This window comes from Castor canadensis, chromosome 6, assembly GCF_047511655.1.
Source record: "Castor canadensis chromosome 6, mCasCan1.hap1v2, whole genome shotgun sequence".
Lineage (NCBI taxonomy): Eukaryota > Metazoa > Chordata > Mammalia > Rodentia > Castoridae > Castor > Castor canadensis.
The window spans coordinates 114,601,549-114,617,227 of record NC_133391.1 but is presented as its reverse complement, the minus strand read 5'-3'; the positions used below and the strand labels follow the sequence as shown (position 1 = coordinate 114,617,227).

Below are 15,679 nucleotides of genomic sequence, written 5' to 3'. Positions count from 1 at the left end.
TAGCCAGCTCAGCAAAGGAAACAACCCCTCCCTATAGCACACATGGGTCTATATAAATTAGGGATGAGAGGAAATATATTAATTAGTACTCCACAAGTAACCTAGTTTCAATTCAAGGAATTTAAACACTGTCTTTTGTTGTTTCTTCTTGTTTGGTTTGTGTAACTAAAATTCAGGAGGAAACCTGGCTTCAAGGTTGGTTGTTCCAGCAGTTCAACTGTTTCCTTTTAAAATGTCACACACATACATACACAATGAAGTATTAATCAGCCACAAAAAATGAACTTATGTTGTTTGTAGGAAAATGGATGAACTGTTTTATTCAGAACCAAACATTGCAAGTTTTCTCTCATATCCAGAATCTAGGCCTAATTAATATGTATAACATGAATGTAAATTTGAGAATTATGCGAGGGAGGTAGCAGGAGGGAGGAGAAAGGGAGATGGATGAATATTTGGAAATACATTACATCAATGTATGAAAGTAGCATAATGAAACCCTAAAACTTCTAAAGCGGGGGTGGGGGTGGAGGGCTGAAAGTGTGGCTCAATGAGAGTGCTTGCCTAGCAAGTGTGAGGCCCTGGGTTCAATTCCTAGCACTGCAAAAATGAAGGAAGGAAGGAAGGAACAGGGGGTAAATTTGATCAAAGTACCACATATGCATGTATGGGGATACTACAATGAAGCCCCTTTGTACAACTAATATATGCCAACAAAAGTTTTTTATCTCTTCGCTACCAGTAACAACTCCCAAGGCCAGATGTCCTAGTGCTAGAAGAAGTCCGCAAGCCACAATCAGTTACCTGGATAAGGTACTTCTGTCCCAGAATTCTAAGCACGTGCAGAAGTTTACCCTGCTTGGGTCAGCCTAAATCATGTGCCTACGCACAGTGGACTCCTGTGACCAGGGAAATGGAATGTGACCTCAGCAGTTAAGAGGCCCACACCTGAAGCTGGAGCTGAGCAGTTTCCTTCAAAAACCACAGCTACATGCAAGCAGAGAAGGATAAGACAGTAGATACTGCGGTGAGAACACAAGTAGAGAGCAAAGAGGAAAAAACAGAATTCACTAGAAGACATTTGCAATGAAGATACAGACTCATTACAAAATACCATGTACAATATCGCCCATTAAAAATACAAGAAGTTAGCCAGGTGTAGTGGGTGCATACCTGTAGTCCCAGTTACTCAGGAGGCTAAGGCAGGAGGATCATTTAAGCCCCGTAGTTCAAGACCAGTCTGGGCAAAATAGTGAGACCGCATTGCAAAGATAAATTTTAAAAAAAGGAAATTACTAGAACTATTCTATTTACAAACAAAAGTGAAGGCTGGCTCCTGGGATCATTTCCATTTAATCTACTAGAAATGCTGTAATAGTTTAATGAATAATATAAATGTCAAAACCTATACTTTTCCTAATCCCAAGGAGATAGCTAGAAGCAAATGTAAACAAATGGAAATAAGCACCTGGCTCTTCTTGACTGTGGCAGTGGTGGTGCTACAGACAAGTACACAAGAGGAAGGGTTAATCCTACAGCAGAGACAACTACAAAACCTCACAGTATTGCTTTATGAAATTAAAATGCTATGCATAAAGAACCCAATCTTTCTCTAGCAATGTTATACCACATTTAAGAAATTAAGATATAAACCATACTTAACACAACAGTAAGGAAAAGAATCATTTAAAAAGTAGTATTGCTGGCCTCTGATCCTAACCAACAATGCCAGGAGAGTTCTCAAATCTAACATTCATACAGCCTCCATTGAATGCAGTCCTGGAAATGGGCATCCCTTTCTACAGGTGAAAAACCTGGGATGCATAAGGTACAGACATCATTCTACTGAAATGGGAAGGCGCTTATTAAGTATGTGATTCCAGGGGTGGGCCCTCACCTCCCCCCCTTTTTTTTGCGGTACTGGGGCCTGAACTTTGAGCCATTCCACCAGCCCTTTTTTGTGACAGGTTTTTTTGAGATAGGGTCTCTCAAACTATGTGACCTTCATTGTACCCAATTCTCACGCAGTTATTCAGCAACAATGAATGCTGTGATCACAGACTGGATGGGTGCTCCCTGGGAACGTCCAGCCTTGCACGTCCTGGGGTCACGGAATCATGCAATGCTTCCCAAAGCATGTGGAGGACATAAAGAGGAGCTACACAAGGGCTAAAGAAACATAAAAATTCCAGGATCCTGCATCAGACTTACAGAATTAGAATCTTGAGGCCTAAGCCAGGGTAAGCACATTTTCAATAGTATTCAGGCTGCTGGGCACCTGTGACTCCCACCTGTCATCCTAGCTATTTGGGAGGATGAGATAGAGAGGATGGAGGTTCAAGGTCAGCCCATGCAAACAGTTAGAGAGACCCCATCTCCAAAACTAACCAGAGCAAAATGGACTGGAGGCTCAAGCAGCACAGTGCCTGCTTTGCTAGCTCAAAGCCATGTGTTCAAACACCAATCCCACCAAAAAAAAAAAACAAAATAACCCAAAACAAAAGTACTGTGGTTGGTTCTTTTACAAAATAATAGTTTTCTTATTGTTCTACTGCAATGGTTCTTAAATGCCTTGATTTCAAAATACTTTATAGTCTTTTTAAAAATTACTAAAGACTTTAAGGAGCTTGGTTTATGGAAATTATATCTGTCAATACTAGCTGTATTAGAAATTTAAAAAGAAAATTTAGAAATATTTTTAAAATTAGGAATCTAAATAATTTAACTTACTTAAATAACAAAACATAATGTACAATGTTAAAATAACCTATTCTATGAAAAACAATTATACTTTTCAAAACAGAATAGTGAGAAAAATGGTGATATTTCACTTTTTTTTTTTTTTTTTTTGCAAATCTTCACCTAAATGAACAGAAGTGGCTGGGTTCTGTTTCTCATCCAGTCTGTTGTAACACCACATCACAAAGCCCTGAAAACACACCTGTGCAACTGTGCAAATAAAGTGCAAAAGGCAAAAAAATCTTCTTAGCATTACTGTAGACATGACTGCTACCTTGAAGAACCCTTGAAAGGGTGTCCCAAGGACTCCCTGGATCACACTTTGAAAACCACTAGTTTAGTGAACAGAACTCTAAGGAATGGAATGACTTAAAAAAAAAAAAAAAGTTCTCTGGTACATTGAGAAGGTAGCACTCTTACTTTCTGCTCCTCAAACAAACCAACCTTGCTTCCTCTTTTAAGCCTCTGAATTCGCCGTTTCTTCATGTGAAAGACTCTTTCCGCATATATCTTCCGGCTATTCCTGGCCATATCTGATCGTCTGAGCAGCTGGGGAGTGCTGTACCTCCACACACACCTGTAATTCACTCTGGGTCCACTCTCTGGGAAGTTCTGCCTTGGCCTGTTACAGATGTGCACCAGGAGCCATGTATAATATACACTGTAAACCATTTATGAAAGTGAAGAACTGGAGAGCTGGGTGTTGTAGTGCAAATCTGTAATCTCAGCTACAGAGGAGTCTATTCATAAGGTGGCAATTGGGAGGATTATAGTTTTAGGCCAGGCAAAAAGTTAGCAAGACTCCATCTAAACCAGTAAGCCAAGCGTAGTAGTGTGTATCCATAATCCCTAGACATCCATAATCCCAACTAGGTGGGAGGCATAGGTAGGTAGGAAGATCATGGTCTGAGGCCAGCCCTGGGCAAAAAGTGCAAGATCCTATCCAAAAAAATAACTATAAGTAAACTCAAGGCCCTGAGTTCAAATCCTAGTATTAAAAAAAGAAGATGATGACGATCTGGGGCCAAAGAAAACCCCTAAATATTCATCAACCTCAGAATGAAATAATACACTAGTCTATTCACACTTGAAGCTCTAGGAATAAATGTTTATATGCAAGTACACTGCATAACTTTACAAATTCCTTAACAACTGGGACCAAACCTTGGCTGTCTTAAAGTTCCCCTGTAGTATCACTTACAGGATGTCCCAACTATTGTTACGCTTAGGAAGCAGTAAGGATAACAATTGGTGATAGTGGCACTGAGTCACAGTTGGAGGGAGTGAGCATCCCAGTGTGCCACCACACAGTAGGATCACTCCAGACAATAAAGTTCTGTCCATGTCAAAGCTGCAGGGAAGGGGTTGGAAAGTTCGCACCACAAGCAATCAATCAATGTTCTGGAGATAAGTATGTTTAGACTGATTTAAACATTGTGAAATGTACATGTATGAAATGAGCCATCACCTGGTACACCTTTACTATAATCTTTATGTTTTCTGTATCAGTTAAAAAATAAGTTAAAAAGACAGCCTATTTAGTGACATATTTCAAAGGAGCCAGCTAGTGGAGAAGATTTTGAATCTTCCCAGAACAAATGTAAGTGTCACTGTGAGCAGATTGTTACATCATATCCTTGTATAGAAATACCCAGCTGTATCATGGAAGTATGTGCAATCATTGGGTGAATTAAATATAAAATTTAAAACACCTGGAATGGGTGAACCTACTTACACAAGTGACTTAACAAGAACTTAAACACAAACATATATGTATGTATACATACCATCCTCCCTTACTAAAATAGAAGCAGAGTGTTCTGGTTAATTCTCAGTAGAACTACAAAACATTTTTAATAGGATTTTAATAATTTCCCAAACTATAATAGTTTATTCTTAGTTTGAAACAATACTGTAAAGTTGTTAACTTTTAAGTAAGTTATAGATAATGCATTTGTATCTTTTATAGCTCTAAAACACTATCCTGGAAAATGTCTAATTACATGAGGGTTGTTACTAAAGCTGTTTTTCTTTCTCCATTTCTAAGTCTCTCACTTTTAGTTATTTACTTCTAGACCCTTGAGCTGTTTCCCTCATGAATTCTTTTCAAGTTTCCTTTTTTTTTCCCCAGGGACGGGGGGGGGGGGGGTGGGGGGGGGTGTAGCCCACTGTGGTGTGCACTTACTAGGAAGTCACTCCACTGCCCTTTTTAGCTTTAGGTTATTTTTTAGAGACTTGCATTTTTGCCTGGATCAGATTCTTCTACCTTCAGCTTCCCACCTAGCTGGAATTACAGACACATACCTATAATCCCAAGGTATTTGTTGAGATGGGGCCTCTCAAACTTTTTGCCAGGGCTGGCCTTGGACCACATCCATCCTGATCTCTGCTTCCTGCATACCTGGAATTACAGGCATGAGCCACCATGCATAGCCTGCTTTAGTTGTTTTTCAGACACGGTTTCCTGTTTTATGCCCAGGATTGTGATACTTCTCCCTATGCCTCCCATGTAGCTGGGATTATAGCTGCGTACCACAATGCCTGGCTTGTTTGTTGAGAGGGAGTCTAATTAACTTTTTGCAGGCTGGCCTCAAACTGCAATCCTCCCAATCTCTGCCTCTTGAGTAGCTATGGTTTCCTCCAATTCTTGACTCAGTTGATAAATATCAATTGTGCGCCTATTTTCTGAAAGCACTATATTAGATACCATTCCTGTGGCCTCTGAGAAGATGAGAGCTGCTCAGCCCTAAGGAAATGTCCACAATGTTGACATAATGCAAAATCCTTAGAATTTAGTCCTAGGTTTGGCAACTAAAGGCTACAGTACTGTGTTTGCAACCTCAGCTGAAGCACATTTCAGTGGACTTACAGGTCTTTGCAGACCCTACGCAGTACAGCACAGCACAGATGCATTTCAGGCAATGAATGCCACATTAAAAGCATAGCACTAGTATCATTTACAAGCTGAAGAACAGGAAGTGAGATACTAAGTTGATACCTTCCTGCTCTAGTACCCTTTACAAACTCTGGATTAGAACCCACACATAGCTCAGTAAGGTACTTCTTTAGCGCAAGTGAAAGGTTCTCAACACCCAGGAAACTCAGTTAACAAAACATTAAAGAGGATTTGGAAATAACTGTATTCTAGCACTAAAACTGTAGGAACATCTTCCAATAATTGTAGTGAATATTTGTAGATTTTGGAATGAGGGTTCTCCAAAACTCTCTAACCCACCGTTCCCTGCAATAAACTTACTGGGAGTGCAATCACTGCAACTGGCTTTGCCTCTTTGTGCTAATACAGATACAGGTTTTTTTGTGCTATAAAAAGACAAGATACTGACACACACAGAGAAGACTCTGCTGGTGTGGGAAGCAGGGAACAACTGCCTCAGCACTTTACAGAAATATGGCCACCACACAGTCCTGGAAACTACTCAACAGCCATTAGTGAATATGATAAGCAATGAAAATCAAACTTTCATTAAAATTTAAAAGGAAGCAAAGCTAGTGGCACCTAATCCCAGCACTCTGGAGACATGGGCAAGAGTATCACAAGTGCGAGGCCAGCCCGAACCAGGGAATGTAGCTCAGCTGTAGAGCACGGTGGTGTGTCAGACCCTGGGTTTTATCCCCAGCACTGGGGCGGGGGGGGGGGGGGGGAACCAAGAAAACAAACCAATTCCCAGGGTCTCTCCCGCCATGCTGCTGCTATGGCTCAAATGTCTGTGTCCCGCCCGAATTCATGGTGAGAGTGGCTCTAGTGGTAGAGTGTTTGCCTAGCAAGCATGAAGCCCTGAGTTCAAATCCCAGTGCTGGGAAAAAAAAAAAAAAAACAACACACACACACACAAAACCCAGTCCCAAATTCATGAAGAAATTTAATCTACAATGCAGTGTTAAAGATGGGGTCTTTTGGGAGCTGATTAGATCATGAGGGATCCTCCCTTGTGAACTTGATCTTATAGAAGCTTCACATAGCACTGAACCCCTTTTTGCCCTTCTGACATGTGAAGACACAGCCTTCAAGGTGCCATCTTGGGATGAGAGACCAGGCCTTCATCAAACACCTGTTGGCACCTTGATCGTGGATTTCCCAGCCTCCACGACTATGAAAAAGAAATTTCTATGATTTATTTGTGGGTATTTTGTTACAGCACTACAAATATATGAAGACAAATGTTAATAATGACAGCACTTGGCAAAATACTGAACATTTGCTCCATACTAGACATTGTGGCTAAGTGCTTTGCAAGATTACCTTAATTTTCCTAACATGAGAAAGGTACTATTGTTAACCCATTTTCCAGCTAAGAAAACAGGAGCTTTTAAAGGATGATTAACTTTCCTAGCGTTGCGTGTGTAATGCGATTCTATCTGCTTAACTCCTAATTCAAGAATAACTGCAGTAACTATTATGTGGTAATATAATAATTGAGCCAGTGGTTCTCTACTTAATGATCAAGTTCAAAATCCTTATAGAGGAAATTTCACTGATTCATTTGTTCATTGCAAAGAACTCTTATTGAGTATTTATTGTGACCAGGTGATTCAAAGACAGTAAAATATAGATTCTGAATGAGGCTGCTACATAAATAATCTTTGAAGCAGTAAGCTTTAGAACAAGTTAGTAAGAAAAAAAATCAGTTCTATTCTGGCACACAGCAGCATCATAACAGATCATATTATATTCTATAAATGCATCACTGAAAATGGAAGCTGAGTAGAAAGATCACACATCTAAGCATTTATAGACTAAGAATTTTGGACTGCCATTTTTTAAAAATAATTTTCCAACCTTACTTACTATAGCTTTTCAAAATTTCTTACCAAACAAAAAATTCCATGAAAACACAAACAAGATGTACACACACACACACACACACACACACACACAGGGAAAAAGAGTTTTATCTCCATATTCAACTTGCAGAATAATTGGCTCTGTGTTGGGAAAACCATGGTCATGAGAGCCTCAGCTTCCTCCTTCTCCACCTTGAAGAGACACATGGTTGCCAGTGTAGCTCCTAAAGGCACTGCTTGCCCAGTCCGACAACTGGCAGAATACAGTGAAGAGCTGAGTGGCTGCAGCACAGCACCACTGCCTCTGACCATCAGTTGGAAAACTGGATACATTACAGAAATTCCAAAAGAAAGCAGTTGGCCATCCTGGCTGAACTTACAAACCAGAAGGGTATGGTGCAGGGTATGCAGGGGGAAAAAGTAAAACTAGCAAAGCTTTCAGGGATAATTTACAAAACTATGTCTTCAACCTCTCCCAGATCTTGTCTGCCATGCTTCTATCAGTACTTAAAATACAGGAAGTATACAAACAGTTCAAGCTGAGAGAACACTTTCCATCTGCCTAAGTATCAGTGCCATTTGCATTTTTTACTCTTTATCAGTATAATATATCATGACTAATGGAGATTTTACTTATGTTTCAAATTCCTGCTATACATACATAAATCACACAACTATATACCAGAACTGTAGGCAAAAACTTGGGAAGATACCACAGTTTGGAAACAGTGCTTGCTTTATTATTAAAAAAAAAAAAAAAATCAATAAAATTTTCCCTCAGGTTCATGATGTAAAATTCTATAATCAAGGCTTGTAGATGTGTAATTATGGTATGTCAGCTACATTTAAACAAGAGTGTTAAAAGATTGTTAAAGTTAAACTAACACAATTGCAGTGTGAATTGTCCCAGTCTCATTCTAATCTACTGGTGTCACTTTCATTTAATCAGAGGAAAACTATGGACCAATGTCAGTGCTATTTCCAGTGCCCTAACACTCTTTGTTCACATTGGATTTTTAAGCCATTCCCAATCTAAAATGGTTATAAAAAGATAGATTTAAGAAAGTATTAATCTATTAATTCATCCCACCAGTGGACCAGGTTAGCAGGCTTTATTGAAAGTAAGTTGGCTTTAAAAGTTATTAAGTAACCTTTTATATTAAATGGGTGAAGGCAAGCATTTTTTTCCTTGCAGAATTTCTTAAATGTATGTCTAGTTAACAGACAAAAACTTATTTTATATAACACAGACCCTACTAGAAAACTTATGGTGGACCTAAATCACTTAGTTAAAATACTACATCAACCTTAAGGAAACATCAATTCTACATTTTCTTCTACTACGGTGAAAATTATTTTCTAAATCATTAAGTTAGTATAGAAAAAAGCTATACTTTGGTAAGTATTCATATTTACACCATACATTTAAGTTTTAAATTAAGCATGGCCCAGAGTACAACTTACAGGTAAGTATATGGTCAACAAATAGCTTCCAAGTAACTCACAGCGCACATAGAACAGCTACGTTAGCTGGGTACAGAAGAGATGACCAATCATTCAGTTTACCTGGGACTTTTCCAGTTTTCACATCCTGGGAAACCCCTCAGTCCCAAGTGAACAGAGGCAACTGATGATGCCTAGATATCAAAAGATAAGAAATAGGGATTTCCACAGTTCAGCACTGGAGTATTATTTGCCGGATCAGCTAAGGTCCTAACTGAAGGGAGCGCATGAGCTGGCCAGACCCAAGCCTATCAGCTACTATCTATACAGGGTTAGTGCCCTTTATTGAAATGTCTGGGACCCTAAATGTTTGTTCAAGATTTTGGAATATTTGCATAGAAAGTTGAACATCCCTAACCCAAGAATCCAGAATACTCCACAGTCTGAATGCCATTTTTGAATGTCATGTCAGTACTCTAAAAGTTTGGGGTTTCTAAGTGTTAGGCAGCAATTAGACATTAAGTCGTGGCCACAGAGGAGGAAAAAAAATCACTGTAATTAAACTTCCCAAATTCACAGGTGATCAGTGTCTGTCAAGAGCAGAGTAACCCATCATGCCAGGGGTATCACAGGATACTTTGGAGTCAGCCACTCACCTAAAGCTTAATCTTTGCTTTACTCAAGAGTAAACCACACTTTAAACCTCTGCTACGCCTGGAGCTGGGAGTTTCACACAGGTAACTCTTTAACCTACCAAGACAAAGACCTATGCCCAGGAGCCCCTCCTAGGTGGGTCAAATGGACCTGGGGCTGAGAATTCCTCAAGAAAAATTCTATCTCCAAATGCTGATACTGTCCTTACTCTAGAGATGACCTGCTTTCAGTCCACTTGAAAGTGTATTCCTTATAAACTTAACTATTACTTTTACTATATTTTCGTATTTTTTTTCTCATGAGGTATATACCTAGACTCTCCAGTAACAGGAGCATTTTCAATTTCAGATTTTCCCTATAGGGATACTCTAATCTGTACCAATGAGTTATATGTTATCAAAGGATTCTGTTCAAAGAAACAGTATAATTCCCCGCTCAGCCGCTAGTACACGTCTCTCTCTAGTGTCACAGTCAGAATTAGCACTCAAAGTATTGCTGGGAAAGGATATTTAAGGAGCCCCTGGTCAGAGGCTCAGCACCAAGTTGGCCTCATTGTTATCCAGCTCTCCGCTTATAAGCCAGTCCTGGTAAGCAGACTCTTTTCTTGTTCTTAGGAGATCTAACCACTCTCTCAAAACAAGCTTGCAAAGGTCAGATCCTTCTCCTGTTCCTGTATAAGGTCACAAAGTTTCTCTCCTTTACCTACAGTACTGCCCCCAAACTTACTTCTACTTCCCTTTCTAGTATGGGCCACCTCCACTTTGACAGCATGCCGTGACAACTCCATCTCTCTGACCCCGAATACCACTATCCACTGCCTGTTTTCATACTCCCCTAACATCTAACCTGCCTGGCCAGATTTCTTCCTAAAATCCACAACCAGGAACTTGTGACTCCCCAACAGTGTCCTAGCAGATCTGATTAGATCCTAAACTAATAATCTACTCTCCCTAGTACAGCCTACCCAAATTGAACTCTAGGACAAAAACCTAGAATATAATTTCTAGTGGCTCTCAACTTCTGGAGAGAAGGCAAATAAAAGCTGTGACTTCTGAAGAAAACTGGGGCTGACAAATGAGTATTTGACTAGAAAAAGGGCATTGAGAACAGAAGCTGGCTTTTGGACACTACTTTTAAAAACTACTAAGCAGAATCCCTTTCACAAAAACAGATCTGAACCATGAAACTACTCAAGAAGTTTTTGAAACTAAATCTAGAAAAGAAAAACAACATACCTTTTAGCCCTTTTTAAATAAACTTTAAACATATATAGAAGGATATAATGAAGCCCCATGATCATTCAGCCCCAACCATTGTTAATGTTATCATATCTGCCTATCCCCCCCCCCCCCCGCTTCAGTGAGGTAAAATGTAGATTTTTAAAAATAAGATACTGCTAGGCACCAGTAGCTCATGACTGTAATTCTAACTACTCTGCAGGCACACATCAGGAGAATTGCGGTTCAAAGTCAGTCCGGAGAATAGCTGGAGAGACTATCTCGAAAAAACCCAACACAAAATAGGGCTGGTAGAGTGACTCAAGTGGTAGAGAACCTGCCTAGCAAGTGTGAGGCCCTGAGTTCAAACCCCAGTACCACAAAAAGATACTAAAGCAGATGGAAAGAGCCATAGTAAAACAATTTTCAGGAAGAAATAAAAGAGTAATAATACTCATGGGTTTAGACAGATACCAAGGCAAACTACAAGTGATAAATAGCTAAAACAGAAATTTTAGGCTTACAAATATGTCCTATTTTATACCAATGTATGGGGAAACTACCAAAGTGTCAACAGAAAAGTCACAGAAGAAATGTATCAGACATTCTCATTAATTTATAAGTAATTTGAGATTATGGTAAATTATGAAACGTTTCATAAAGATGCTGTTAATTATTAAGTATGTCAAAATTAAAGATTGATAATGTTCTATTATTGAAAACAAACTGAAAACAAAACTATTTCCAAGCAATTCAGTTTTGAGAATTTATGAAAGCCTAAAACAGTTCATAATTATCTAAATGAGTTTTCTCTAGAGTGTATTTTAAGCATATAACTACTCAAACTGAATAATTTTATAAAACAGTATAGATTAGGATGAGGTTCTTCCTTTCCCCCACCCCCTTTTTGTGATTCTGGGGTTTGAACACAGGGCTTTGTGTATGCTTGAGAGGCAGGCGCTCTACCACTTGAGCCACACCTCTTGCCCTATATTAGGATGAGAAATGTCAAGGTCATATAGGTAATTAATAGGAATCCACCATTGCAGGCCATTTCTCATGATTTTTAATCTAACGCATTCTCCAACATACCCTGGTACTTCTGCCAAATAGACAATATACTGACTAAAACAACATAAGTAAAGACAACAGACTGGACTGAGTGACAGTGTGGATTATTTATATTTCTTATTTATATTTTCAGTTATATATCTCAAATCCCCTCCATTACAAATGTTAATAGTCTTTATTAGAGACCATAAAGTTAGAAAGTCATAAATAGGAAACAATGTTTCATTTCCTTACTCTGCTACTAACTTGCACTGTAATCTTAGACAAGTTGAATACTTTTTAACATTATTAAACCTGTTTCTCAGGCTGGGGGTGTAGTTCAAGTGGTAGAGCACCAAGCACCAGGCCCTGAGTTCAAATCCCGGTACGAACAACAACAACAACAAAAACCTATTTCTTATCTCTAAAACGTTTATATAATACTATTAGGTAATATTTATTGGTCATTGGCTGTCTGCATCATACTTCATTAGACAGCACAGCAAGCGTTTCTTGCAACAACTACATTTGTAGCGTTTCATGCTACAAATAAAGTAACAGAGACAGTGCAATGTAGTGTTTTCCAGAGGCAGTATTTAAAAGTCCTTCCACTGATGGAAATACCAATGAAAGGAGGAAAGGTGGGCCACCAGTAAGAAGCAGGCGGCTAAGATCAGACATTTCCACCGCAAAAGAACCTGCTTGGCCAGAAGGCTCTTTCTGTGATCTCCATCCCAGTTTGGTCTTCTCAGGTCGGAACAATAAAGTTCTAGCGAGCACAAGTATCTATTCCAGCAGTCAGGAATTAGAGCAAATTACAGAGCTGTACCACCCATGGCAATGATCCAACTAGCACCCCACAGCTTGGATGAGCGCAGCCCAGAGTCAGGGAGGCCACACGAGTTTGCTGAGTGTGCTCGAAGTGAGTTCACGCCCCAGTTCTCAAAAGTCGGAATCCCACCAGCCATGTTAGGAGATCACAGGGCACCGCCGTGGCCCCTTTTGGATGAGGCCGGGGCTCTCGGCGACCCCCGAACCTCAGAACCTACTTTCCAGCGCGCCTGAGGACAGGTTAACCAGGGACTCCGCCTGCCCCATGGTCAAGTTCAGCGGGCGCGCGCACCCCGAGGTTGGGGCCTAGGCCCACTCCAGGCCGCCGCCCTGCACCTCCCGACCGCGGCGCGCAGCCCCCAGCCGCAATTGGGGCGCCCTTCCCGGGAGTAGGGGGGATACGACAGGGGAAGACTGAGCCGCGCGTGGGCCCGGCATCGCGCCCTCGTTCTAGCCCCACTCGGTCCCCGCCGTCTGCGCACCCGCGAGGCCTGGGGCCCCGCGCCCGGCCCGGGCCTGCACCCCTCTGGCCTCCCGGCCGCCCAGAGGCGAGGGACACGGACGCGCGAATTCCTTACCGCTTCACCACGCCGGTCTTGATCTTGATCTGCCTCACGCGAGGATCAGCCATGGTCCCGGGAGCGCGAAGAAGGAGGGGCGAGAGCCGAGGAACCGTGCGGGGTGGCGGCCGGCAGAGGCGGTTAAGTGCGCGTAGCTGCCGCCCGCGCGCATGCGCAGCCTCGCGGCCCCGCCCTTCCCCAGGGACGCGGGCGGGGCGCTTGGGATCCCCTGCAGGTGCAGCTGGTTGCCTCTTGCTCAGTCGCCGCCCAGGTTTCTTCCACACACACACGGAACCTACCCTTCTCGTGCTTGCATGACACTCTTGGTTTGGACACAAGTTACACTTTTCTCCCGTCCCATGGCCTGGGCCTTTTGAGAAACTTCAGTCTGTATCCTAGTGATTGGTTTTGTCACCTTGGGCAGCTAGGTAGGCTTAAGCAGGGAGGAGAACGCCCCTGGCTGTAAGATTGCATTCTGAAACCCCAGATGGCCCACACTCTGAAACAATTAACGATAATGCCTCTCTGTCCTTCTTAGGGAGCATACTCCCCATATTAGGGTCAAGCTTAGGGACTTGAGGGCCTAATGACTCCTGTATGACTTTCCGCTGGCGGCCCCAAACTTGGAAGGGCAAAGAGGATCAAATGCACAGGGTATGTCTTTCCACACCTGGACAGTCACTGCTCGAACCATATGAGAAAGGACCAAAAGGACCCTCTCCCAGCTGCCACCCAACTGGTCCTTACCCAACTGCTCACTTCACACCTTGAGGCGCACTTTTGCTTTGCTGATATATCACTCCACTCTTCTTATTCTTTGTGGTTCTTTCGCTGCACCGGGTGCAGCATCCTAACCTTGGACTGTGCATCCAGGAACTGAGGAGTACCCAGCCACCCGTTGACAGTGTGGTGGAATATTGCTTTCCAGGATTATCTACTTAAGGAACAGGGGACCTAAAATCCGTATTAAGACTATTTTCAGTTTCATTATTTGGTGTCAAGCGGGGCAAAGTGATGTTTGTTTTGCAGTGCTAGAGTTTGAACTCAGGGCCTATACCTTGAGCCATTCCACCAGCCCTGTTTTGTGATGAGTTTTTTCAAGATAGGATCTGGCAAACCATTTGCCCAAGCTGGCTTCGAACCACCATCCTCTTGATCTCTGCCTCCTTAGTAGCTAGGATTACAGCTACTGTGGTGTTTGTTTAATGAAATAACATGCACCCAGCAAAATAAATAAATAAATAAATTCTTTGTACCAGAAAGTCAGCACAGCTGTCTCATCCTTGCCTCCAGTGGGAGAATTCAGGCAAGACTCAGAAATATAGTGACAGTGACAATAAAGTTTATTAGGAAATGAATACACTTTCAATATACTAAAAGCATGTCATCTCTAGAAAGAGAGCGAGAATAATAATTTTTACTCTGGCACCAGTTTTTGTTGAGAGGGAGGGTTAAGAACTTCCCCAGGATCAGCCCAGGAAGCTAAAGTTCTTGTTAAGGTCCCAGGCTACAGTAGTCCTACAGATTTACAAACTATTATTGGGTCCACATGACCCCTAGGATATGGTTTACAGGCTTGGGTCTTTGTTTTGTTAAATAAATATTTATTGTTTCAGGAACTGAGTTGGGGTGACTCAAAAAACACCTGTGACATCCCATGACCTTGGTGGACTATTTTGATCCTAACAGGGGTTCTCAAGTGTTCTCTCAAAGACCTTGAAAATTCTTCCATTTTAGGTTTCCTTTGCGTGGCCTCATCACTCATGACTGACTGCTACCCAACGCTCTTTACCTTAAATCCCTACAAAAATACAGTGTAACTTACCAAGGAAATGTCTTTAGGACTGTTTCAAATAATCACCATTGCTAGTGCATCTTAAATATTCAACTTACAAAAATGTGTGTAACACACAGAAGCTTAGGCTTCCTAGTCAGGCAAACTGGTTTACATTTGGGGTTCCATACTTTAATAGCAACTCAACACTGACACCTAACCTCCCTGCTAGCCTATTTCCTCCTGTGCCCTCTTTACAGAGTAGGCATTGCTATTGCTAACATAGGCATCTACGTACACAGGAACAAGAATTGCCCTGGACTGTAAGATTCCGTTCCCCCTTGTTAGAAGTGGACTCATAAAAGTCAAATGGCCCACACTCTGTACCAACAACCATAGCCCTAAATCATCCTTATCTAGGACACTTCCCATATCACGGTCAGGCATGACACCTGATGGGTGTGATGACTCCAAGTGACTTTCCACTAGCTATGCTAAAGTGAGAAAGGCAAAAAGGATAAAATGCTCGGGTACTTGTCCTCACCTTCTCAAACACACAAGTATATGACTTCCCACACCCAAGCAGCCATTGCACAGTCACCAAACCA

General features: G+C 41.5%; 1 protein-coding gene across 1 annotated transcript in view; it reads right to left on the bottom strand.

Moving 5' to 3' along the window:
• The window catches only part of Tbca (tubulin folding cofactor A), a 62,363-nt gene extending 48,888 nt beyond the window's left edge, over positions 1-13,475 (bottom strand). The window contains exon 1 of the mRNA XM_020177886.2: positions 13,316-13,475. Within this exon, the coding sequence (XP_020033475.1) occupies positions 13,316-13,368 (53 nt within the window). The 5' untranslated portion in view covers positions 13,369-13,475. The remainder of the gene's footprint in view (positions 1-13,315) is intronic.
• Between the last annotated feature and the right edge of the window lie 2,204 nt (positions 13,476-15,679).